Below are 26,241 nucleotides of genomic sequence, written 5' to 3'. Positions count from 1 at the left end.
GCACATACCAGCTAAGCAACTACAAATATGTCCAATTAGCATAAAAATCCAAATGAGTGAAATTACCTATGCAGTGAAAGAACACATGCTTAACACGTGCTAGCTATTCCATCAACCATATGCTAGCATCTCTTTTTACCTCCCTGAACATTCTCGTCGTCTTCTTCCACAGTTCCACTGCCTCGGTCCCAAAAACAGTGTCCTTTTTCTAATTTGCATATTCATTCGGATACACTCCCATAAAATCAATTTCATTTTCACCTGCAACTCACTATCTATTCCCCTTCTACTAATCTCCCTATAGATAGATCCACCAAAATTCAAACCCTAAACCCCCAAAACGACACTGTCTGATTCAAATCCAAGCCACCAGAATTTCATCCTCGATCCAAGCTGGAGCAGTTGAAGACAATTGGTAGGGAGCTCGCAATGGGCTCCCAAGGCGGATTTGGACAGTCCAAAGAGTTTCTCGACCTAATCAAATCCATCGGCGAAGCCCGATCCAAAGCTGAAGAAGATCGAATCGTGATTAACGAGATCGAAACCCTTAAAAAACGAATCATCGAGCCTGATATACCTAAAAGAAAGATGAAAGAGTACATAATACGATTAGTGTATGTCGAGATGTTAGGCCACGATGCATCGTTTGGGTACATACATGCTGTGAAAATGACACATGATGATAATTTGCATCTTAAACGTACTGGTTATTTAGCTGTGACGCTTTTTTTGAATGAGGATCATGACTTGATTATCCTGATTGTGAATACTATTCAGAAGGACTTGAAATCGGATAATTATTTGGTGGTTTGCGCCGCGTTGAATGCCGTTTGTAAGTTGATTAATGAGGAGACTATTCCAGCAGTGTTGCCACAGGTGGTAGAGTTGTTAGGGCATTCTAAAGAAGCTGTTAGGAAAAAGGCTGTTATGGCACTTCATCGTTTTTTTCAGAAATCGCCATCGTCCGTTAGCCATCTTGTCTCCAATTTCAGAAAGGTGCATTCTTTTGCATATGTATTGTGTTTATTAGTAATAGTTGAATTGGTTTTCGAGACTACATTGTCATGTTGTGCCTGTGTTGCATCCTTTTGTGGCAAGGATGTGGAGTAAATGTATTATTGAGGTAATTGGATGCATTCCAACATAAGTTATGCAGAAATTAATGTTGTATTATTTAATGTGGGATAGAATGTCCTTCAAGATTTGGAGGATGTAACAGGGCATGGCCTAGTGAAAATTTATTTCCAAAATAGTGTTAGTTTGAATTTTTAACACTCTGTTTTTGAGAATGGTGGTGTCCCATCCAGTTTGTGCACACCTCGGCTACTACTTCCCACCAACATAGGTACCTTGTAACTCCGTCCGTCAAGGCTTAGGCAGATAGGAAGAAGTTTGCTTTTCTAACACTTTCTGCTAAGCTGTACAGTGGAGAAAAATAGTATCTGTTGATTTTTATTGAACTTTTATTTCTAATGATTTTATGAAGGTCCAGAGGATGTTAGTGACCTTAGTATGGTGTTATACCAAAAGGGATAGGATTGAGGTGATGGGTAAAATTATGAGAAGAATGTAAGGATATAAGTGATGTCATGATAGATAATGAACTAAAGCTTGTGCACATTGAAAGGGACGTGGATGATATTTTTATCTGCATTTGAAGAGAAAATGATATTTTATGGTTTTAACTGATTCTATTTTATTTTTAATGATCATTTTGGTTTGCAGAGGCTATGTGACAATGATCCTGGCGTAATGGGTGCTACACTTTGTCCTCTTTATGATCTTATTGCTGCAGATGTTAATTCTTACAAGGATTTGGTTGTCAGCTTTGTAAGCATTCTAAAACAAGTAGCGGAACGGAGGTTGCCCAAGAGTTATGATTATCATCAGATGCCAGCTCCATTCATTCAGGTATTTTAATCAAAGTTCTAGTTGATCTCTTGCATGAGATGCACTTGAATTTTCTTTGTAAAAGGCTAAAAGCTGGAAAGATTGTATTTTTATGTGCCTTGTCTTGATGCAAACGTTCTCTCAAATTCTGGAGTGGCCATTCAAGTCCATGCTACCATCTCACATCTGAGGGCTGGACCTCTGATTTGGCTGAGGTTTGAATCCTTCCATCCCCAAAAATATAATTTCTGTGCAAAATATAGATTGCTTCTTTAACAATGTCATTGAGATAAAATTAGTAGATCCATAGAAGAGGAAGGTAGTTAACCTAGAAGAATTAAGAGCTTCAAGAAGTCGATTATTCAATTACATTTGAGGTATAGTTTTATGTGGAACCATTATATTTATCTCTTCCATTTAAATGCTAAAAGCCTTTATACGTCTATGCATATGTATACAACTATACATACAGTTTTATTTTTGTATTTCAATTTTGATGAGTCACCTAAGATCAATCAGCGCTCTAGTTTGTCCCTACTCCCTTGTCAATCTTAATTTTTTTAACATTATTATCAGTGATTGTCTTTCTTGGCTTTGCCGTTGGTATTGCCTTTTAACTAATCCACTTTTCTACAAGCTTCTACTATGTTGTGAAAATAGTTATACTATTCAATGAGATAAAATCTCAAAATATCAAAGCTGTTTTCTAATTATTCTTGGTATGTCGCTGAAATACTGTTTAAACTTGATTTTTGAGAATAGAAAATTGGCTAATATCAACTTTCTAAGATTACCAAATCTAAGAATATAGCTGACCCCAAACTTATGTAAAAGCTGACCCCAGCGAATTTTGTACTCGAGGCGTAGATGATTGTTAGATTGACCAAACGTATGGTAACTTGATTTTATGAATGTCTCTAGCAAAAACGAGTTTGCGCAGTTAAGATTTTCTAGCTTTGCAGAGTATCTAATCTTTTGCAAATAGAAAATGATCCCATATAAAGGTGATGAAGAACTAACTACTTCTGCCTATCAACAAGTAAACCCATGTCAATTCGCTGGCTTTACATTAACTTTAGGGTCAATATAACTCGTAGCAAAAGTTATGTCACTATAAGATGCAATACACTATGTTTTGTTTGGGTGGAAATGGAAATGTTTGACATTGACGAAATGGAGAAGGGGAGGGTTTAAGTTATTCCCTCCTCTGGAAAGTAAGTTAAAGAGGGAAAGATAAAATAGGAGTGTTAGGAGCCTCTGGGTCAGCTTTCACAGCTTCCCACCCCTCTGGAACAGGAAGATAACGTGGAATAATATCTCTTTCTCTGTCTTATCACTAGTGAATCACTTACTTTTGCTTCCCTGTACTCGTTTTTGAACCAAACCTAATGTTAGTCTCTTCATTTTTGCATGGATTGAGAGGGAAAAAAAAGTTTTGCTGACTTCCTTAAACAAATGTGATGCTACTAGTTTAATACAAAGAACAATAGGGAGGAAAAGTAAAAGGCAGTGATATTCACATGCAAAGTTGTCAACCTTTTTGGCTTAACACAGTGTAAATCTTGTATAGAAGAAACCAGTAGCTTATTGAATAAAGTAGTGCAAGCAATCTGATGGGGAATGTAACTATTGATTTGATAAGTCTTTCCATTAATCCTCTTACCTATCTGCTTGTAGAGATTTTCAAACTGTTCTGTTCTCTATTTCGTTCTACTTCGACAAGAAATGGATCTCTACTTGTAAGCTCAGTGCTGTTCTTTACGTGCAGATCAAATTGTTGAAAATTCTGGCATTACTGGGAAGCAGTGACAAAAAAGCCAGTGAACAAATGTATACTATTGTTGGTGACATTATGAGAAAAAGTGATTCAACAAGTAATATAGGAAATGCTATTCTATATGAGTGCATATGTTGTGTTTCCTCAATACATCCTAACCCCAAGGTATTAGAATCTGCGGCAGAAGCAGTTGCCAAATTTTTGAAGGTTTGTCTTCTTTATCTCCTGCGTGTACCTTTTTGTTGCCGTGCCTCTTGTTCTATGTTAGAAGCTAATTTCTTTCAATGTTACCTGGTGCACAGAATGATAGCCATAATCTAAAGTACTTGGGCATTGATGCGCTTGGTAGATTGATAAAGATAAGCGCAGAAATTGCTGAGCAGCACCAACTAGCAGTGATTGATTGTTTAGAGGTTAGAAATGTTACTTCTCAGGTTTCTTCTAAACAAAGGATAGCCATCACAATGTTGGCTTTCCTTTCTGTTTATGTCGGCAATACATAGCTAGAATATTCAGCTATTTTATTTCAGCAATGTGGCACCTTTATTTGCATTTTGGGCGTTTTTTTTTTTTCAAACTGTAGCTGGTTATTGCTTTGAATTTATTGTGGACTACAAGATCAGGAGAATTCCAATATAATTTGATTGAATTGTGTGACCCTAGTCTTCTGAACCGTACCATATCAAAAAAGTTGTAAGCATTTTGGTGGTTTTCAATCAACAAATGGTTGGTATTGGCAATATGTGCAAAAAGAAAAGATGAAAGAAGAGTATTTTTTAACAATAAAAAATCAGCCCCTTTCTCTTCGTTTTTTTCTTTTTGGACATGTGAGAAATAATACACGGGGAAAATTATCTTTTTGACCTATTAACAATGATATAATGAGGCCTATATATTATACATATTATACTCCTACTACATATGGGATTAGGACTATTTACATATAACTATCTAACACTCCCTCTCAAGCCAGTGCATACAAATCATATATACCGAGCTTGTTATATATGTAACTAATACGAGAACCAGTGAGGGACTTGGTGAAAATATCTGCAAGCTCAACCGACTAACAGATGCAAGATTAAAAGGACAACCACGGAGATAAAGGACAAAATCTAAAGTGACAGAGGATAAGGTATTAGCTTGTCCAACTTCTTTTGTTTTTGTTTGGACTCCATTGGCTAAAGTAACATTGGGAAGAGACTGTGAATAAACAATATTTTGACAAAAGTGACTTATTACCAGAAATATGATTAGAGGCGCTTGAGTCCATGACCCACGAGTAGACTGGGAAACACAAGCAAATGATTTACCAGCAACAAAAATATCAATCTGAGCAACAAAGGCTACTTGTGAGCAACAAAGGCTACTTGTGGAGGTGTCTGCTTACTTGCTCGATACTGAATGAACTCATTATATTCCCATTCAGAATAAAGAAAACCTCTGGTTACCTGCAGTTTATGTTTGAGCAACATGAGCATTTTTAGGTGGTCGACCATGCAAAGAGTAACACACCTCACGGGTATGTCCAAGCCTATTACAATAAGAACACTTGGGTCGAGACCTTCCAAAACGACCTCCTCCTCGTCTATTCTCCATAGTCTGAGATGCCCGATTTTCCACTGTCTGGGAGGCGAGAATAGAGGAGTCAGATGTCTGAGACACTATGTGACTGGGTGCTGCAGCAAGCCAAAGTAATCGAGAGAATAGTTCATCAACTGTTGGGACAGTCGGACTGGCCAAGATCTGGTCACGTACTGAATCAAGGTCATTACGAAGTTCATCGAGCGTAAGAACTAGAAACATCTTTTGTCGTTGCTCTTGTTGCTTTTAAACACTAGCAGAAATTGGCATTAACTTCTCAAATTCTTCCATGATTGCCTGTACTTGTCCCAAGTAAGCAGACATATCCAATTCTTGTTTTTTCAAATTTGTCATCTGCGATATTACATCATAGAAACGAGATTTGTCATTGATGTATAAAGTACGAGCCTTTTCCCAAACTAAATGACATGCATGGAATGCCTGGAATGGACGAAACAAATGCATCAACTTGGAATCAATAGATTGCCATAAGGTACTCTATAACCGAGCATCGATCTTCTCCCACTGTGCTTTGGCCTTTTCATCTCCCTCATTAGCCTTTTTGGTTAAGTGATCTTGAACACCTTGACCTTTATACCACAACTCGATAGACGAAGCCCAAGATAAATAATTTGAACTCCCAAGTAGGGGTTCAGAAGTAATCATAAAGGCTGAATTTCCAACTCCACTGTTTTTGGAGCCAAAAGCATCCAAATTGAGAGACATTATTGGATTGAAGTGAGTTCTAATCAACCAAATCCATAACCAGCTTCAATTAGTCAAGGAAAAAAACCCAGAAAATTCCAGAACATAGTTCCTGCCGGAAAAAAGGACTGTAGTTGCCGGACAATTTTCAAAGTGATCGAAATAAAAAGAAAATAGTATGGGTAAGCTCGGAATTGATGGGCGATCACACTATTGCAAATAGTTTTTTTCAAAAAGTGGCCGAAAAAGGCTCCACGCGCCGGCGCGTGGAGTAGATTTCGCCGGAAAATCTGACCTCCGAATGGCGCGTGAGCTGTCAGCTGCCGGAGATTTTTGTTGGGGTTTGGTCGCCGGGGATTGGGGATCCTTGTGGTGGTGTTGGATTTCGCACAACACCAATAGAAATTGATTTGCCCTAGTCTTCTGAACCATGCCATATCAAACATAATAAAAGTTGTAAGCATTTCGGTTGTTCTCAATCAACAATGGGTTGGTATTAGCACTATTTCCAAGAAGAAAAAATGAAAAGAAAAGAGACTGATTTTGTTTTTTAACAATAAAAAATTAGCCTCTTTCCCTTCTTCTCTTCCTTTTTGGACATATTGGTTAATTCAAAGAAGATCAAGTTGATGCCACCAGAAGAGTCAATGAACCAGGTAGGTGAATTCCTCCAAATAGAATGGAGCCTCTTGCCCCCCACCCCCCACCCCCAAATGCTTCTTATTACAAAAAAAATATATAATCAAATGCTTCTTATTACCTTCATTGATGAAAATTTTGGACAACTTTTGATCATTTTTATGGAGTACCCAATTACATTTATTGTCTTACTTCCCAAGTTGAATCAAAGGCCGTAGACATATAACTATGTAGACTTTGTTTCTTTCCTTTCTTATGCATTTGAAACCAAATTTTCTTTTGAAAGGTCTAAAATTTGGACTATCTGTTTACCACCCGAACCACTCTCTGCCCACATTTCATTAGAACTTCTTTTGGGTGAAATTAATGATTTCCTTGAGCAAGCCTTGGCATTTTTAATTTAACTTTAAAAATAATTTTCTTTTTTTTCCTTTCTTGCAAGGCTAGAATTAGAAACTCTAAGTGACAACTACTGGAACTTTGGATTTTAAATAAAATAATTATTCAACTTAGTGATCACGGGTATATTACATATCTTTAAAGGCCATATTTTGAGACATGTAACCCGTGGGTTATGAGCTTTTCTTTTGCCTAACTTCTAAATATCTTTTGCCTACCATAGTTCAGGATTTTTCTTTACAAGATGGTTAATTAACTATGGAGTTTGTTTTATGGTGTATCTTTTCGTCAGGGTATAACTTAACTCATCTATATGCTGTTAGAAAAATGGAAACTTGCTCCATTAATTCATTTTCCAAAAAGGAACAGTTTCCTCCCTTTCCTTCAGAGATGCTATTAATCAATATGTTTAGAAGATGGAGATGCTTTCTAGGCTGTTCCCTTTATGACGCCAACCATTGTAATACAGGACCCAGATGACACACTGAAGCGGAAGACTTTTGAGCTGCTGTATAAAATGACAAAGCCATCGAATGTAGAAGTTATTGTCGACCGTATGATTGATTACATGATGAGTATAAATGATAACCATTACAAAACTGAGATAGCCTCCAGATGTGTCGAACTGGCTGAGCAGTTTGCACCGAGCAATCAATGGTTTATCCAGGTCAATTTAGTGTAGCAAATGATTTTTTCATAGCATTTGCTGTATTCTAGTAACAACTACCATGTTTTTTGACGTGCTTACAGACCATGAATAAAGTGTTTGAGCACGCAGGAGATCTAGTGAATTTAAAGGTTGCCCACAACTTGATGCGGCTAATTGCCGAGGGATTTGGAGAAGATGATGATACTGCAGATACCCAGCTGAGATCATCAGCTGTACGTGTTTTTAACTTTTTGCTTCGCTTGGTGCTAAATTTCTTTTCCAGCTTTAATGGATATTCATCATTGGTGAAAAACATTGCAATCCTGAGCCTACGTTTTGGAATACTTCTTGTATATATGATTTTTCTCATGCAATAATAATTACTGTACTTTATATAGAAAACACATTACTGCCCTGAGCCTGTTTATTCTTTTGAATATAGTTTGTTTTCTATCAGATGGAAAATTTTAAAAGGCTAAGAGCTAGCATAACTTGGATATAATCTGGTCAAAATGAAGTAACAAGCTTGATAAAAAGATATGTTTAGGTAGCTATTAACTAATCAAGAAAAAAGAAAAAAGAAAAAAAGAAATGTTTAGATAACTATTACGCTAGAAATTGGTGGCTTGTCTTCTTATTTTCATTTAAGTAGTATTCTAGGCTATAGTTTATTTCTTACTGAAAGGTGGTTTGGTAGTTGAGGGACCTGAGGTAAATTAACATCTAGATCATTTTAAAGGAACTCCTCTGGGGTTCTTATTCTATCAGTTGAATACATGCATTAGAAGGAATTATTTAATACTTTGTTAAACTTTTGTTCTCTGTTCTGGTGGCTGGAGAGTAAGCTAATGATGTTCTGTTGTGTTAATTTTTAAGTAACTTAAATTGTGTGATTATTCCTTCTTTCTCTATCATGCCAAGCTGAAAGTTTGAAATACTCTTGTTGAAGATTCTGGATAATCTTATGTTAAGTGTTATTATTCTGCAGTTACCCATAAAAAAAGTGTTATTATTCTGCACTTTATTAAAGGGTCCAGCATTATCTACGTCTTTTACAGCCTTTTTTTCTCTTTATCTTGCTCATGTTGTGTATAATTGCACAGAAGATATTGTTTTTGTATATTCTGTTTTTGTGTCTCTAACAGATTACACTTTTGATTGGCTGCAGGTGGAGTCATATTTGCGCATCATGGGAGAGCCAAAACTTCCCTCTGCATTTCTCCAAGTAGGTTTCCAAACCAGTCCCCTACCTACTTACAGTAATAAAATGTTGCCATGCACACATACATGTAATGTTCTCAGTTCACCTCTTCTGGTGCTTAACTCATAACCTTGTGAGTTACAGGTTATTTGCTGGGTCTTGGGGGAGTATGGAACTGCTGATGGGAAGTATTCTGCCTCCTATATCACAGGGAAAATATGTGATATTGCTGAGGCTCATTCAACTGATGACATGGTCAAGGTATGCGAGATCCAATTGCTGTTCTCTATCAGCTGCAATCTTCTAGTATGAGTTGTTTCTGTATTATGATACGCTTTGGATCTTAAAAGCTAGTAAACAGTGATGAAAAATCACCTAATGGCATTTGTTCTATTTTGATAAGCTTCCTCAATTTTCTGGCTTTCAGAATCGTTTTACCCTCTTTGCCCTTTGTTCTCGTTTAACTCGACATCCCTACTTTAGAGTATGTGATATGAGCAATGTGGAAGGATAGCCCCCAAGTCTGTTCTATGTCGTGGTATTATTGTCCAGGACATGAGGTCCTAGAATTATGTATTTAGATATCTCCTACTGTCTTATGCCTTTTGTATCATATTCATTTTGATGACAATTTGATTTAATATCTCATTGCGGCTAGTTGACTTTTCGAAAGAGCCTTGTAAATACTTATTAATGCTGCGAAGTTGGTTCAATAACAACAGGCTAAAATTTTAGGTGATTTATTGCATATACTGAATACTGTAAGGGTTTTGATGGCTTTCTTTTTTTGTCTAGTACTCTGTGTTCCTCTGAAGGTGGATCAAACCTTCTCTGTTTTTCCTCGTTTTGACAACATGCTGAATTTCTTTGAAGCAGAAATAGTGGTAACTATTCATTTCTATAGTTGCAAGAGATTAGGTTATTTTGTTGGTATGGAGGGTAAGCAAACAAGAATTCTTTTGAGCTATATACTGGTTCTACTGTGAAGAAAAGACTTCTTTTTATAACCGAGAAATCCCGAGGTAATGGGCCCGCCCTATACTCTTCTCCACTAATATACCAGACTTTTTTCTTCGGCAGGGTTGGAACCTGTAACGTGTGCCAAACCCGCACATTACACTTTGCGCTCTTACTATTAGACCAAAGACCTTGGGGCTATTGCGAAGAAAAGCCTTGTAGCAGACAACGCATGTGTAAAACTGGTGCTAAGAAGTTACATCTTTACTTTCATGGAACTTGGAAATTCTTAAATTTTCCCTAACACTGGAGATATGCCAAGAAGGATAGAGTTTTGATGAACTTCTACAACTTACATTATTGGTTACTTCATCACGAACTTACATTATTGGTTAATAAGTGAAATTATTCTTGGCAAGCATCATTGAATGGATCAGATTCTTCCTGTTTTAGGGATACCTATTTGTTATAGTCAAACTATTTGACATGTTGCTTGTTGATCTTTATGTACTAGTATTAGTCTTAAAAGTCTATAAAACTTTCTCTCCGGTGCTATTTTACCATGGGTACCTTTGAGGTTGCATGTTGTACAGGCACTCTTGTACTTATGCATCGTGTGTTTCTTCAGGGTGTTTCCATTATCCTAATTTCAGTATACTGCACCCACACTATAATATACACTCTTAAAAGTTGAACTCTTTATGGATTTTCGGTTCTTCTTTTATAGGCGTATGCAGTATCGGCGCTTATGAAAGTATATTCATTTGAAATAGCAGCTGGGAGGAAAGTGGACATGTTGCCTGAGGTAAGTAAATTAACTTTCGAGCCAAGTCGGTCAATATTTTTTCCCTTTGGACAAGATTGTTTATCCCAACAGTTAGGCTGAAGTTTTTCGTTTATTTTGCTGACTCCCCGATCGTATCTTTTGGTGTGTGATGTGATCTGCACCTCTTGGCTCCATGTTGAATAAACTCTCATGTCTACCTGTCAAAGAATAAAAAGTTCTTAGAAAGGGAGAAAAAACCATACACCCATTTTTGCAGATGCAGAATAACCATCTTATTGTATTTACTTTAATGGGTGGTGTTAAACTTGGATAACCATGAAATATAAATTCTTAGAGTCACAAGGCAAACACTTCAGTTTTATTTCTTTTCGTAAAACCTCTGGTATAACATTCGATTGCTGATGAAGAGCTTAACACTTCTATGATAATCAAATGAGCTTTCATGAGGGCAAAAAAATGAGAATGAACTTTTTATCTTTGTATTTCTCGCAAGGAATAAAAGAATCTTATTGCTTTAATACGTATGTTCCATAAAAGACCATATTAGTATTGGAATGGAATGAGCTCGACTAGAGTGGAATGGATATGGAGGATTCATACAACCAATCCCAACTAGTTCAGGATTGGGGCATATTGATTGCTTGCTTGCTTATTAAAAATGAAATTGCTTCCATAATATGAAAAAGGGGAAAAGTAGGCTGCCTCCTATTTATATTTAAGTAAGCCAAGACTCCTCTTGGCCGTTTGGTTGCCGGTTAGAAAAGAGTTATCCATGTATTAAGACTAGCATAGCTTTATACATTATTTGGTTACAAAAATGGGGAAAAATAATCTTTAAATAGAATCTAGCATAAGTTATACAATGTTTAGTTGGCCTTTTCCCTTTTCCACATAAAACATAGCATTGCTAATACAATGTTTGGTTCGTGTTTTCTTTTCCGCATAACTAATACATGTATAAGTCATGAGGGAATCTATGTGTTATTTAATGCAGTGTAGAACATGGAATAACTAGTATATGTATTACTAATACTCGGGTTAAAACACAAAATGACAAGAATACCCTCTATTCAAACTTGGTACTTTTTTGTTTGTTTAAAAGAACATATTTAAAATATACTTTCAATTTTTATAGAATAAACTAGACAAATAATAAATGATACTCAAACTACATTTCTATAATACTAATCCGACATAACTAATTTTCGTATAATTAATCCCCGTATAACTAATTCTCGTGTAACTAAACTCTGCATAACTAATTCCTTTTTTACTAAGGTAAGATATTATTAATATGCAATATCAAGAAAATACTGCAGAAGAGACAAACAACAGAGCTAATCCTGCATAACTAACCCTGCATAACTCATTTTCGAACCAAACGACCCCTTCATGTTTTGGAACCTAAAATTTTACCCTCTCAGAAAGGAAGATTGAAGAAACTGGCCATACTATCTGACCAAGAGTAAATATCTTAATATCACTTCATTAAAATCTGTAAATCAATGGACAGGGAATGAATGATGTGCCAATTTTTCTTACGTTTTGTTTTTTGATAAGGTGAGTTTTTCCAATTTTACAAGTTTTTAAGACAAGGTCCTCATTCACTTTTTTTCCATCTCGTCTGCTGCGACGAAGAATGTGAGGCTTTTGTTGGGATGGTGGAAAAACCTTTTGTCATCATACAGTAAATAGAAGGCGAAATCCAAGTTTCATCCAGAAAAAATTTGTAGTGAGATATAAAGGGGATGTCTCTGGAATAAACCTAAAGTAGTTAGGGAACGAAAAACTTGAGGGACCTTTTCTGTCATCCTGTTGTGAGGTCGTCCGGGGCGGGGGGGGGGGGTGTGCTTTGGGGCTCAAGGATTTTTGGTACCTTAAAATAGCTATTAGCTTATTTTGATTTGATAGAGAGGTCATATGCAAGCTCCGGAAAGTACAGGGAGGTAAATTCTTTAAGCCCAGTGAGACTTCTTCTGGATCAACACAATGTTGAAACCATTGGGAACCAAACTTCATAAACCATTTATAGGCGACTACAAGTTTCAATACACCTCTAGCATTATTATCAAAACTTCACTAATCCAAATGGAATACATTTTTCATTATTAGGAGGACAAGCTTCAATATGCCTCTAGCATATTCTCAAAACTTCACTTATCCAAATGGAATGCATTTTTCATTATTAGGTGCAGTATAGCCTACAAATAGTGTCCAATTGACACAAATCATCTGTGAAGCATACCAACATCTTTTTCCATAGCTGCAATGTTATCTCATGTTGTGTAAGATATGTGATCAAGCTACTCTTTCCAGTTCAGCTGACCTCACTTCTTAGTTCATAGTTTGGAAAAAGAAAGTTTAATTACCTTAATTATATTGCCTTCTTTAAGCTATTTATTCTATGGTGTCTATCAATTTTGAATTTATAACTCTGGTTGGATAGTGGAATGATTGATGGTTTACTATAATCAGTTGAGCCACAAATTTGAGTGATGCCAAAAGTAGGTAAACTCAGTTTTCCAATGAACTGTATCGATTCCTTTCTTGGGCCGTGTAATTAATGCCCAATACATCCAATACGAAATGAAGAGAGTAATTGTTGTCACATAAAAAAGGAAGTAAAATGCTCTGGGTCTAAACTGTGAGTTTGATTGGTGAAAATTGTTTAACAGATGTCAGTAAAAATGACTCCAGATAGGGAAGACCATTCACCAGAAAGTGAGAGAATCCTATCTGGTTTACAGTGAGAACACATGAAATTGGAGCCATCCACCACCTAAAGAGTATTAGTTCAATGTTAAATAAGTGAGGCGTCCTACTAACCTAACAGTAGTTTGCTTTTTTTGATTAGACAGTTGATGAAAAAAATTGTTTGACATGACTGATGGCTTTATAGAAATCATCTTGATGAACTATGCAAAATTTAGCCCAAACTCCATCTTAATTTCCCAGATCCTTTTGTATTGTTGAGCAACTTGGCCTTCTGTTTTATGGCTTCTAGTAGTAGCAGTACTTAGTGAGATTTATCATCATGTATGTCATCTTCCAAAAACAGGGGAAGGAAAAAATACAATGCTAGATTTTCTTCGTAATAAGAATTTCAGACTGCTGAAGTATCTGCTTACTGCAGTGTGAATCATTCATTGAAGAGTTATTAGCATCACACTCAACAGATTTACAGCAACGAGCATATGAACTTCAAGCAGTTGTTGGCTTAGATGCTCGTGCTGTTGAAAATATTATGCCAATGGATGCTAGTTGTGAAGACATTGAGGTAAGGACTTTGCCAGAATCTATTTCATGTTTCTTAACCAAAGCTATTGTTCAAGTTATAAACAGGCTTAGACATATTATCTGGGTTGTCAGATATTCACGTTTTTACCACTTGTCCATTTGATGAGTATTACAGTACGTGCATGCATCTTGTTTAAGGGTGTCGTTACTGATCAATTCTGTTTTGGATTCATCATCAGTAGGCAGAGAGTGTAGTTGAATATAACTGGTCTTGTCAAACCCAAAAAGAAAGAAAAAAGAAAAGAAAAGAAGCTTATTTTGACCGTTTTGAAAAACCATGGGTCTATCTGTTCATAGTAGACCTTATATCATTAATGTTTCCGGAACTTTTGGAAAAAATCGGCATGCTTATTTTTCGGAAAATTTGCGGAGATGGTTCCATCCTCTCTTGCTATTCGGTGTAAGACATTGTTTGAAATTGCCTTCTTCATCTTGGTGCTTCATATCTATCCCTTAGCCTCTTTTCTGGGGATGAGAATGAAAATATTAGGGTGCTGACATATTACCAACTTATTTTCTCGGGTGATGAGAGTGAAAAAGGTTAAGGTGATGATATGCCCTTGTCGTTGATTTGATGTTTTGACCTATTTTTGTTACTGGAAAGATATGAAGCCTACTCTCTGTTTCTTTTTCTATCTTTGTCTTTGTTTAAACTGAGTGCAACTAATATGAAAATTTTCTGCAGGTTGATAGAGAACTATCTTTTCTCAATGGTTATGTTCAAGAGTCACTGAATAAGGGGGCTCAACCCTATATTCCTGAGAATGCGCGATCAGGAGCTTTAACTATCAGCAATTTTAGACATGGAGAACAGCATGGATCCTCAGGACATTCTCTTAGATTTGAAGCCTATGAGCTTCCTAAACCCTCTGTGCCATCAAGACCTTCTCCAGTCCCACCAGTATTCTCAACCGAACTTGTTCCTGTACCAGAACCAACTTATCACACAGAGTTTCATGAAGCTGTTGCACCAAAGTTGTCCGCATCTGGTACAGGCTCATCTGAAATCAAGCTACGACTTGATGGTGTTCAAAGAAAGTGGGGTAAGCAAACTTATTCTTCTTCCTCACCATCTACTTCAGACTTTGATACCTACAAGACTCAGAATGGAGCGACACAGCGTGATGTACCAAGCAGCTTAAGCTCAAAAACACGTGATGTATCTTATGAATCCAGAAGGCAACAAGAGGATATTAATCCGGAAAAGCAAAAACTTGCTGCTTCCCTCTTTGGGGGCGCATCAAAATCTGAAAAAAGACCTGCTGGTGCTGGGCACAAGGCATCAAGGCCAAACAGCCATACTGCAGACAAGTCTCATGCAGAAAAGACTGGACCTTCTGATGGAGGTGCTGCTAAAGCAAGTCCCCAACCACCTCCAGACTTGCTTGACTTGGGTGAACCAACTAGTATTAGTAGTGCAACTTCTGTGGATCCGTTTAAGCAATTGGAAGGCTTGCTTGACTTAAACGAAGGTACTCCAGCTCCAGGTTCTAGTGGAGATAGTGCTACTAAAGCGCCTGATTTTATGTCTCTTTATGGGAATACTTCCTTCAGTGGGCAGAATATGATGGGAACGGAAAATCTCCTTTCAACTGCTGCATTTTCACTTGCATCCGACAGAAATGGCCATGGAACAGGTAGTACAGTTACAAATTCAACACAATTAAGTAAGGGCCCGAATCATAAAGATGCTTTGGAAAAAGATGCACTTGTGAGGCAAATGGGTGTGACACCAACGAGTCAGAATCCCAACTTATTCAAGGATTTGCTTGGGTAAAGTACATGGACATGGGTATGTGTTGGAAGTCTATTTAGGCCTTGTAGAGTCTTAGTTGATTGAACTAGATCTGTGGTGCTGGAAAGCTACAAATATATTTGTTGGCAAATTTTACAATTGAAAATACAATTTGCGAGGAGCTAATTGTCCTATGAGCCTGGTATTTCGCGTAGCAGTTGCACATGGAAAAGTTTATGTGAAAATGGTTTCGACTGGTAAGGAATAGGTGAAGCCACTTGAGCTTTTGACTTTGAGGTTTCCAGAGTAAAATGGCTGGCATGTTTTTGGCTCAGTCACGACCATAGGTTTGCCATGTGCTTCAAGACGTATCACAGTTGTGTTTTATGTGGATCTTCCTTTTCCTCTTATCTTATTGAAACTATTCTTTTTGCTTTTTCCTGGAGGCAAACTGTACCATTTGGAGAGGTATTGTACCCTTATATGATGTTGTAAAGCAATAAGCGTTTCTCAGGTTAAATGTTGTAATACTGGCTTTATCAGTTGAATGTGGATTCAGTTCGAAGGCTGCTTTGCAGAAGCTTTGTTATTTCTTGATAGCATGTTTGCCTATATTAAGTCTCTAGATTCATGAAGAAGCTCAATATAATCTGCAGCTTTTCAGTTCTATGTTGAAGGCGCTGCATATATTGGCTTATAAGAAATCCAATTCCTAGACCAATGAGATTGGTTGTATAAGGATCATTTTTTTCTTACAGGGGTTGCTTAATGGAACTTGTTTAGTAGGAGCATTATTATTTGTTTTTTCTTTTGTTTTCCTTAGTCGTTCATGACTAGTGTTGTACAAGTGAAACTATGCATAATTTCACTATTAAAGCTAGAAAACTAAAATAATGATATTTTTGACGAACCAGATGTACTAATGTTTACACTTTACACTAATTGGAATTTCTATGCAACACAAGTCGGTAGAACATGAAAGTTTTGGTCCATCAAGCTTCTTGCCTGGAGATGCTTTAGCATTCGGAACATTGAACGAGAGGATTGTGGGCCAAAATCCAATAATGCATAGACGAGACTCGAGAGGGTTTGAGTTGATATATTTGTTTTCTCCTTTATTTGTTAAACAGAAGCTATAGAAGTTGTATTACATCACTGAATCTTATGTAAGGACACGTTTTCTGACTGTTAGTCGGGGCCAGAGATATGATAAACTGTATTCCAATGGTTGAGGGATAAAACTGTTTTAAGTATTTTCTTTAATACAACAAGGGAAAAGCATTCCTTAGTCTAAGCTAGTTTTTACTTTCACTCGCGAGATAATAACAAACAAAACACATACTGTGTTTAAGTACCTCGAGGGAGGGAGAAAAAAAAGAGATTTTGACTAGGATTCAGCAATGTACTGGTTTTCTTTCTTCCTATTTCGAAAGGCCAATTAGTAGGAAGGCAGAGAAATGAAGGAATAAATCCACGAGAGGAAGATTCAGAAAAGCTTTCAAGGCATTCAGGATAAGAACATATTGACTGTAAATTATATAGTCAACTAGAAGAAACAAGACTTAATTGCCTTTGGAGCTAAACCAGTCTCTATATATAACTCTTTATAATATTAGCATAGAGTAATGCCTATAAGAATGTAATCTAATATTTGAAATTAATTTCTCTTGGTCCTAATGAATTGCAAAGGAAGGTTGTAGCAGGCTTGCAATTACTAACGTACTAGCCAATACGCGATTAATTTTTACAATATAAATAGATATAAAAATTTAGACGGAAAACATGATAAGTGAGAAATTATATATATATTTGAAAATTTTACCTCCTATAGCAAAGGTATACACCCTATTTATTATAAACCAAAATTATTTTAATATTATTTTTTATAGCTACCTTTTATATTTATAGCAAAATAAGTATTTTATGGTATATACTACAATTGAGGCATGAAATAATGCATGTAATACGTTATTTATGTTTTTCCTCTCTCTTAGACAGCTGGACATATCTATTTTTAAGGGATTGCCGTTATTGTATTCATGAATACATGGCGCGAATACATGTGAATACATGTGCGTACAGTTGGACTGCCCTGATTTTAGGCGCTTTTTGCTGCTGTATTCATGAATACATGACGCGAATACATGTGAATACATGCGCGTACAGCTGGACTGCCCCGATTTTAGGCGTTTTTTGCTTACCGTAACAACTGAATAGTAGCTATAGAAAATAATTATTTATATGGTAGCTATAGAAAGATAATAGCCACTAAACAATAGTGGTTTCTGAAAATTCATCTATATTTTTACGAAATGTTCTCGAAGGGACATGAGTGAGGAATTATATATACCCAACTTATTTCGAACCATGAGGTGTTGTTATTGTTGTTTTTGAACATGGTATGGTTTTCTTCAGAATCCAGAGCTTTAAACTGCAAATTATCTACCTTGTCCACAGCCTTTAATATATCCATGACTTTGTCAAACCACCTCGTTACAACGCCCACTTGGAATTTCTAAAACCATGTAATTGACCAAAATCAATCTACAGTTGCTGAGAATAGTGAAGTTGGAAAACAAAAAGCTACAAGTCAATAATATTGTCATAATCATGCTTTAATATATAGGACTGAGAAATCTACAGTTATTTCAAAGTCAAATACTTTGAAATCTCTGTGGTGGTGTAAACTAGAGGAAGATCCTAGGAAGGTCGTTGTTATTGCAGTAATGTTGAATATTTATTCGGACGTTAAAGACATTCAAACTTTCAAGGATTTGTTTGGAAAGTTAAAAGTCCTTTTAACTTTTTTCACCTGTAAATAATTTCCCTTTTGTTGATGTTTTTATTTATTTTGTTTCTAATTGGTAGAGTTCTAATTTTACCTTATAAAAATCATACAATTACCTCATGGAAGATGATATAAATACTACTGTTTATTTGGCTTTACCCATATCATTGGTATATTATAAAACACATTTGCATCCAACAGACACTATAGATGACTGAAATAATTTAGTAAACATATTTAAAAAAGGAAAAAAGAGGTTTGGGGTTTTGTTGGGGGGGGGGGGGGAGTGTGGTGACGGTGGGGTTCCATAAAACAATTCTTGCTCTGCCCACAGAATTTCAAATACTACTCCTAAAGGTAGTTTTGTTGATATAACTTAAGACTCAAGACAGATGGAGTAGATAGTTGCATCTCAAGGGACCAGAATCATTATTGCTACTTAGTTTTCAGTTTACCAAAACTTTGATAGCTATTCAGAAGCCTTTGTTCCATCCAAATGATGCTAGTTTTTAGTTCATCCATCTGTCACATTATTAATGGTATCACATGCAAGTTATTTATGTGAAACTGAAATACACAGAGAACAGAGCTTGAAAATTGGTTCTCTTTGCCTTTGTCTATGAACAAAACAAAAGTTTACCGATTCTTTTAACCAAAAAAAGGCATGGGGGCATAGACAAGTGTATATATATGTTAGGCTGGCAATAGATTGGACTGAAAGAAGTTGCTCCCTCTTTTGGTTGTTTGGTGACAGGTTTAGACCTAAATGTAGACAAAATAACATATAATTGTTTACGTAAGGTTGACTTTTTATTTTTAATTTTTAATGTTTTTTTCGCTTACGAATTCATAAGGGTTGACATCTGAATTATAAACCATTATCAATTTAATGGGATATTCCGATGTGGTTTAAGGGTGTTTTAACCTATTGTGAATGTGTTCTACATTGGTTAATTGATGTATAAGACCTTATATTAGTCGTGGATAACTTTTTATCTTATGAGCCAAATTTTAGAGTCTAGTAAAACTTAAGGTCCTCTTAACATGGTCCTCTTAACATGATATTAGAGTTAGACTCATCCCTAATCTTATTCACCTAATATTACGTTGAATACTCGTATTATATTTTCCAAGCTTTAATATGAAACATTTTCTCAAAATATAAAACATACACACACTCACTGTGAAACCAGAATTTTTATCGAGATGTGTCAAAATATAAAATTCTTATTTTAATTATATCGTGAAATGCATTGTGAATATAATAAGGTTTTATTTGCTGAAATTATTTTCTTGTGTTAGTTGTAAAAAGAAAGAAGACAAACATCGTCTTACATGAATAAGAGTGCTAAAGAAAAAGTCTTTAGCTGTAAGCCTCTGTTTACATCAAATTCATTTTTCATCTTCTCAACAATACCTAAAAGAACGATAATCTAGCACCATCCTTGTTAATTTCTATTACCACCCTCCAATAATTACCGACAATTATGTTCAATTATTTTCAAATAAGGAAATAAGTCATTATTTTTGACATGGACTAAAAAAAAAATAGTTTCACATAAATTGAAACAGAGGAGTACATTTTTAGTGGTAAATTCATACGTCCAATCTAATGATCGACAGCCACATTTCTGCCTTTTTCCAAATTCATGCTTCTAAAATGACAATAAACATGGTGCTTTTTCTAAAGTACAAATTTTAGTTGCATGCAATTCAACATGAGTCACATCTCCTATGCAGACTATGTCGGAATTAGTCAAATGAAAAATTATGATTATGAAAGAACATGAAGATTAGTGCATTAATCACGACGATTAACGATGCTGAAAGAACCAGTGTTTTAACACTAGTAGTGATGTTGAATATTTGGCGTTGAAATAAGAAAAAACTGATGATAATGCATCTTTATTCTGTAGACACCTGGAATAAACTAAAGTCAGCTAGCCATTCTTGAACACTTAATTATTTTCTTTGTAATTGACATTTGCATTGTGATCTTGAGAAATCTTGATTGTGAAACCCATGTGGGATTTTTCTTTAAGTAGACAAAGAAATTAGGCTTAATCTGTAAGAATTTTTCAAAACACAATGAAGGACGCGTGTTAGCTCTTGCTTAATTACCCCCTGTAAAAGGTGTCAAGAAATTTCTCTTAATAAGATATAATATTAGTTTAATGCATTAAGTGATTATCTACTAAATTTACTGTCTCTTCTTGATGACTAACTCTTAGCATTATTTTATAGATGAATACTATAACAAGTTTATTGAATTAGTGAAACTTTCCAAGAAAATTCTTCAATTTCCTCAAAATTTAATGAGGCTTGGGGCAATAAAAAATGGAAAAAAGGTATAGAGATGAGAAAAACTAGGAATTCACAATGATTGATTAGCCGACTACAAAGTCCAACCCTACATTCATCCATTCAAGTGGGAAGTGCTATTATTTTTTGTTTGATATATCCATTTGATATCTGATATTCACCAAATCGATTAATACAAATTCATAATGTGTAAAGTACTATATTAAAAGGGAAAACGTTTTTCTGCAGGGAATTTCTTTATGAGTAGATGCTTATTCTAAAATGAACTATAAAGTGGCATAATACAAATAACAAATGAAATCAACTGATATACATTAAATGTAATTGCAATTCTATGAATCTCATGATGTCGCCACCCGTCAAGTTTATAAGCCTTATCGTTTTCGACAATCAACATAAAAACAAAAAGGTTATAAAAGTTTTATGCAAGTATTGGAGAGAAAACCATTCTATTTTATTCTTGTCATGGTTGTGAAAAAGGAACCAAGAATTTTCTTTTCTTTTCTGGTAAACCAAGAAATTGAAAGATATGACATGTACGCAGCGCTTGTATCTTTTTCTTGTCATGAATCATGCCGAGATTTTCATACTAGTGATCTAATGCGAGCCACGTCTCAAACTTTTTCTTTTTCTTCAAAATCTTGCTTCTAAAATGACATAAATTACTAAATACACGATTAAAAGGGACTCCATTTCAATGTCTATATTGTAATCTGCATGCATGCATGCAACATGAGTCACATCTACAGTGCAGACAAAAATGCTATCAGAGAAGAAAAATGTATGTTTATTAAAGAAAAGATGATTAGTGCATCAATCCCGAAGATTAATGATGATGAGAACAAGAATACTAAGCGGTAGTAGTCATGTTTGAATATTAGGCGTTGACAAAAGGAAAGAAGTTTGTACCAAGGAAAACCGATGATGACTGCACCTTGACACCTGGAAAGTGATGAGGTAGCCGTTCTGGAACACTTCATTTTCATGTCTTTTTATTTTCATTATGATAATTGAGTTTAATTAAGTTTTATGCACTTATGATATAAAATTACTTACCATCAGAATCGTTATAAGATAATTACGGATAAATTGTTATGATAGTGTAACGATCGGATCGATTGTTTTGAGTTTTAGCGTTCCGTTCGAAGGTCGAGGTCTTGGGTGGCTTCATATTGTGTATTATGACTTGCGTGTATGGTCGGTTTCGGTTTTCGAGTGTTCCTAGATTGATTTGGAAGAATGCTTTTCATTTTAATTAGAAGCTTAAGTTGGAAATGTTGACTGAGGTTTGACTTTTGTGAAAACGATCCTGGAACGGTATTTTGATGGCTCCGATAGGTTCGTATCGTGATTTTGGAGAAAATGAATTCGGAGGTCCCTTGTTTTATTTGACATATTTTGTCGAAAGCTGGAAATTTAAAGGTTAAGCATTTTCCTAAGTTTGACCATGGTTTAACTTTATGGATATCGGGCTCGAATTTTGGTTTCGGGACTCGGAACAGGTCCGTTTTGTCATTTATAACTTGTGTGCAAAGTTTGATCTCATTCGAAGTTTGTTTGAATCAGACACTTGGTTGTAATTTTGGAAGTTCGTGAGTTTCATTATGATTTTGATGTATTTTGGTGTTCGATTCATGATTTTATATTTTATTTTGATCATTCGAGCGCGCGAGCGAGTTTGTATGAGGTTTATGTACTTGTTGGTATGATTGGATGGGGCCCCGATGGGTTCGGGTATGTTTTACGTCTTTGGTTGAGAGATTAGTTAAGTAATGAATTGGAGTTTGACAATGGTCAACATCAGGTAAAGACGACATCTTTTTGGTATTTTGAGTGCACGAGTAGGTTCGTAGTGTGTTTTATTATTGAAATGCATATATGGTTTGTGTTTTGAATGTTCCATGTGAGTTTCGGGATGGTTCAGATCATTTTGGTGAAGTTTGGGATTGCTGGTACTGGTACTTCACAATTGTGAATTTTTTGTTGCAATTGCGAACTCCGAATTTGAAAACATCTCTCCGCATTTGCGAACCTTGGTCGTAATTGCGAGCATCCGCAATTGCGAACTTTTGATCGCAAATGCGACATCTGCAGCTAGGTTAAGAGTTGAAAACGGGATTTCAGCTCATTCTTTCATATTTTGAAACTCTAGACTCGGTAGGAGACGATTTTGAGGAGGGATTTTCACATACAACTATTGGGTAAGTGATTTTGATCAATTATCAATTATATTACATGATTATTTATGAGATTTAACATCAAATTTATGAATTTCTAAGAGAAATTTTGGGGATTTTTGTCTATATTTTGAAAAATAAAAATTTGAGATTTGAGAGTCGAATTGGACTCGGATTTGAAAAAAAAAATGGACTCGTGGGGTTAAGGGTAGTCGAGATCTACCTTCGGACTCGAGTTTTGACCGGGCGAGCCCAGGGTTGACTTTATCTGAATTTTGGAGAATTGTGTAAAGATCTTAACTTTATTCATTGGAATTGGTTTCTATTACATTATTTGATGTTATTAAGTCGATTTTGGTTAGATATGAGCCGAGCGGAGGTGAATTCTAAAGGAAAAGCTATTTTATTCGAGTGTTGATTTGGCCTAGTAGATGTAAGTATCTTGCCTATTTTTGTGTGGGAAAAACTACCCCATAGGGATTGGCTTAATTGCACTATTTGAATTACGTGGAAGACGTGTACTCAGGGTAATATGTGTGTACACAACTTTATATGTGAAAATTGACCAGTTTAGATTCTTAGGCTTCTTTCATGCATTTAATTGAAGTTGTCATATCATGTTATATCTTTCATTGATAAGTTTACTCTTACATGCTATATTTGAAGTCTCTAGTACATATTCTATCTTTTATTGTCAAACTTACTCTTATATGCTTTAATTGGAGTTTTTACGTCTTTTATTGTCATGTTACCTCTTTTATTGTTGAGTTATTCTTATCTGAAGCTTCATTACATGTTACCCCTTTTATTGTTGATTTATTCTTATTTGAAGTCGTTATTACATATTATCTCTTTCATTGTTGAGTTTATTCTTCCGTCTCATTGCGTTGTTGTAATTCTTATGTTGATCTACTTATCATACCCTCGTGTTATTGTTGTTGTTGTTGTACTCAGTATTGTTGAGTCGTGGGCTATTTATTGTTGTGGTATTGTTATTGTTGTTATGGAAATGTTGTGGCATATGGGCACGTGTGGTGCGAGTTGTTATGTTATGTTATTTTGTTTTGGCACATATGGAATGGTTGAGAGGATTGTCGGGGTATTTGCATGTGAGCTGTCTATACTATTGTTATTATTGATATTTTCACATGCGGCGAGACAAGGCAGGCTGTATATGTTGGGTTCGCACATGTGGCGAGACAATATGGGATAAATATTGAAGTGTGTGGCGAGATAAGGCGAGCATTTTATTTATTGTTGCGCATGCGGCGAGACAAGGCGGGCTATGTCGGGGATGATTTGTGATGGCCTGGGGGAATTTTTATTGATGATATTTAGTGGTCGGGTAACTATCTTGTGTGTGTCATGCATACTACGAGTTTTGTTTTGTTGTTTCCAATGTGATACTCGGTGTCTCTGATCTTACCTGTTGACTTAAGCTATGATAGTACAATTGCACAAGCATACACCGTAACATGTCACCTATATTAGTCCAGGAGTATGAATCTTGATGTTTATTGATTATGTATATGTATTATTGTATATATGCTTTTCGTGTGTAGATTGGACTGGTGGCACATGAGTTGTCCCTGCGATTATGGGATATTATTACTATTGGCACGTGAGTTGTCCATGCGGTTGTGATTGATAATGTGGGCACGAGATGCCATGTGATTATGATTTCGTGATTCGGGACTCGTGATTTATGATTATGAGGTGTGATACCTCGGGATGATTCTTGTGAAAACCTTGTGATAGAACGATTGATTATTTGGTTGTCATATGTTTTCCTCATTGGATTCACTGGTACTTTAACTGTGTTCTGATTACTTGCTGCATTATCACCTGTTTACTCCCTTTTGCTACTTGTTGCTTTTACTTTCCATTGCTAGTGTTATATTGTTATTCTTTTCATGTTCAGCTTTACATTGATATTAGTACCTTTGTTGGCTTTATATTAATATTTGCACAGGTTATTATGTCTAGTAGCTGTCTTGACTTGAACCTCATCACTAATCCACCGAGGTTAGTCTTGATACTTACTGGGTACCGCTGTGGTGTACTAATGCTATGCTTCTGCACATTTTTGTGTAGATCTAGGTATGTCGGAGAGTGCCGGTTATTAGTTAGCTGATTGTGAGTTGTGGCAGATACTTCAAGCTATACCTGTCATTACGTTCGCAGGACTCAGAGTCACCTTCTGGAGCTTTACTTTGTTACTATTTACTTTTATTTCAAACTGTGATGTATTTGATATTCTTAGTTGCTCTTAGAAGATCTTATGACTCCGTACTACTGGTTTTGAGATTGTATGATTAATTACTCATTTCAATGATGTTATGTCATTTACTAGTTATATTTTATAGTTAAATGGTTTAAATCTGTTAATAACTCAGCATGTGTTAGGGTTACCTAGTCCTAGGGACTAGGTGCCATCACGATCCTCAAGGAGGGATTTTGGGTTGTGACAAGTTGGTATCAGAGCTATAGGTTCATAGGTGCTACGAGTCATAAGCAAGTTTAGTAGAGTCTTGCGGATCGGTATAGAGACTTTTTTACTTATCTTCGAGAGGCTACGGAAATACTAGGAAACTTCACTTCTTTCATTCCTATCATAAATATTTATTGATTTCGGAGTTTGATCCTTTTGTCATTCTATTCTCTCACAAATGGTGAGGACACGAGCTGTAGTTATTGATGATGCTTCCCCTAGAGCCGGTATTGCTAGGGGCCGAGGAGGAGCACGTGCTACAAATAGAGCTCCTGCCAGAGTAGCAGCTGAGGAGCCACCAATAGCTCCGGTTGTGGACAGGCACCAGAGGAACCTGTTGCTACCCCCGGACTTCAGGAGACTTTAGAGTAATTCTTGAGCATGTTTGGTACATTGGCTCAGGCGGGGTTGATTGCAGTTGCACCAGCTACTTCACAGACTGGGGGAAGAGCTCAGATTCCTACCGCCCGTACTCCAGAGCAGTAGGCTCATGTTGGTCAGGTTCCAAGTGTTATGCCGGTACAACCTATTATTCCGATTCAGCCTGAAGTGAGGCCAGAGGCATCATAGGAGGAGCAGAAGAGGCATGAAAGGTTCAAGAAGTATAATCCTTTTTCAGTGGTGCAATTACTAAGGATGCGCAGGGAGTTCTGGACAAGTGCCATCATATTCTCCACACCATGGGCATTGTGGAGGTGAATGGAGTAGCCTTTACTACATTTCAGTTGTCAGGGGCGCATATAGGAGGTGGCAGGCTTATGAGGAGGGTAGGCCAGCTGATGCAGCGCCACTCACTTGGACTCAAGTTTAATATATGTTTTTAAGAGAGTTTGTTCCCTAAAC

The 26,241-nt window shown here is 36.1% G+C and overlaps 1 protein-coding gene across 1 annotated transcript; it reads left to right on the top strand.

Moving 5' to 3' along the window:
- The first annotated feature begins 119 nt into the window (after positions 1–119).
- LOC107776976 (AP-4 complex subunit epsilon) lies at positions 120–16,209 on the top strand. The gene is made up of 11 exons (XM_016596934.2): positions 120–996; positions 1,726–1,911; positions 3,659–3,874; positions 3,970–4,080; positions 7,464–7,661; positions 7,745–7,876; positions 8,812–8,868; positions 8,989–9,105; positions 10,529–10,606; positions 13,722–13,865; positions 14,571–16,209. The coding sequence occupies exons 1-11, from the start codon at positions 430–432 to the stop codon at positions 15,660–15,662; spliced, it is 2,898 nt and encodes a 965-aa protein (XP_016452420.2). The 5' UTR covers positions 120–429; the 3' UTR covers positions 15,663–16,209.
- Positions 16,210–26,241: the final 10,032 nt, after the last annotated feature.

Source organism: Nicotiana tabacum, chromosome 23, assembly GCF_000715075.1.
Source record: "Nicotiana tabacum cultivar K326 chromosome 23, ASM71507v2, whole genome shotgun sequence".
Lineage (NCBI taxonomy): Eukaryota > Viridiplantae > Streptophyta > Magnoliopsida > Solanales > Solanaceae > Nicotiana > Nicotiana tabacum.
This window is presented reverse-complemented; position numbering and strand designations above follow the sequence as displayed.